Consider the following 1,117-nt stretch of genomic DNA (forward strand, 5'->3'; position numbering starts at 1 on the left):
TGTGTGTGTGTGTGTGTGTGTGTGTGTGTGTGTGTGTGTGTGTGTGAGTGGAGGGGGTTTATGCTTTAATCACCACCAATCACAAATAAGCTCCTTCTCTCCTCACCATCTGAGCTTCCTCCTGGCACTTGATGCGCACTTCGTTCAGCATGTCCTCCAGTTTATTTTTCTGCTGGTCCATCTCCTCTAAGCGATCCTGAGCATCTTGTTTTTGAGCCTCCATCTCCTGCAGGCTGATTGTCTCTCTGTCCAGGTCGTTCTGCATCTCCTGATTCATCAAAATACACAAATACTCAGATGACATCAAGTACAGTTCACTACACACACTCTACAGAGACAATAAGTCACATTTTCATCATCAATTCGGATGATAATGCAAATATATTTGTGTCGCAAGTTTTCCTTTGTGCCACATTAAAACCAGATACAGTATTTACGTGCCTGTGATGAAATGATCAGGGCAAACAGAAACATATTCCACTGTAGATATACTGCATATTGTGATAAAGTCCAAAATATTGCAATAATAGCTTTTGGTCATTTTGGCCAGCACTGATTTTTAATCTTTTTTAAATCAAACAAAATGAGCACAGACTGAAGTTGTCCTCACCTGCACCTCTGTAGACTTCTGTCTGATGGCCTCCTCTGCCTCCCTGATATCCTGCTCCAGAGTGTACTTCTCCCTAACGAACAGAAACATTCAGAGCGCACGCATCAAACACACAGATCAAATGAAGCAGGACTTTGTAACATGCAGAATTCCAAGGAGACACTTCTGCACCTAGAAAACATGTTCAGAGCAACAACATGTACCTGAAGCTTGAAATAAGGAGCACTGTGAATGCATGATGTCAGAAAAACTTGCAATATCCAAAACTATTGTTTATTATTGTAATGCCAATATCAGTTGTGATAAACTCACATTCTTCACTTTCATTTATAACGGTCTATGAATACTTACAGTCGAAGCTTGTAATACCAATATTCTGCTCAGTCATACTGCAGAGGCCAGAAATGGGCAATATACACTCACCGGCCACTTTATTAGGTACACCTGTCCAACTGCTCGTTAACACTTAATTTCTAATCAGCCAATCACATGGCGGCAACTCAGTGC

The 1,117-nt window shown here is 41.3% G+C and overlaps 1 protein-coding gene across 3 annotated transcripts in view; it reads right to left on the reverse strand.

The window, feature by feature from the left end:
- Nucleotides 1–1,117, reverse strand: part of eps15l1a (epidermal growth factor receptor pathway substrate 15-like 1a) — a 41,782-nt gene that overhangs the window by 20,055 nt on the left and 20,610 nt on the right. For all 3 annotated transcript variants that reach the window (XM_014008090.1, XM_014008089.1, XM_014008091.1), the window contains 2 exons: nt 611–683; nt 107–268 (listed from right to left, as the gene is read on the reverse strand). In XM_014008090.1, coding sequence (XP_013863544.1) covers nt 107–268; nt 611–683 — 235 coding nt within the window. The remainder of the gene's footprint in view (nt 1–106; nt 269–610; nt 684–1,117) is intronic.

The sequence above is a fragment of the Austrofundulus limnaeus genome, unplaced genomic scaffold (genome assembly GCF_001266775.1).
Source record: "Austrofundulus limnaeus strain Quisiro unplaced genomic scaffold, Austrofundulus_limnaeus-1.0 Scaffold47, whole genome shotgun sequence".
Classification (NCBI taxonomy): Eukaryota; Metazoa; Chordata; class Actinopteri; order Cyprinodontiformes; family Rivulidae; genus Austrofundulus; species Austrofundulus limnaeus.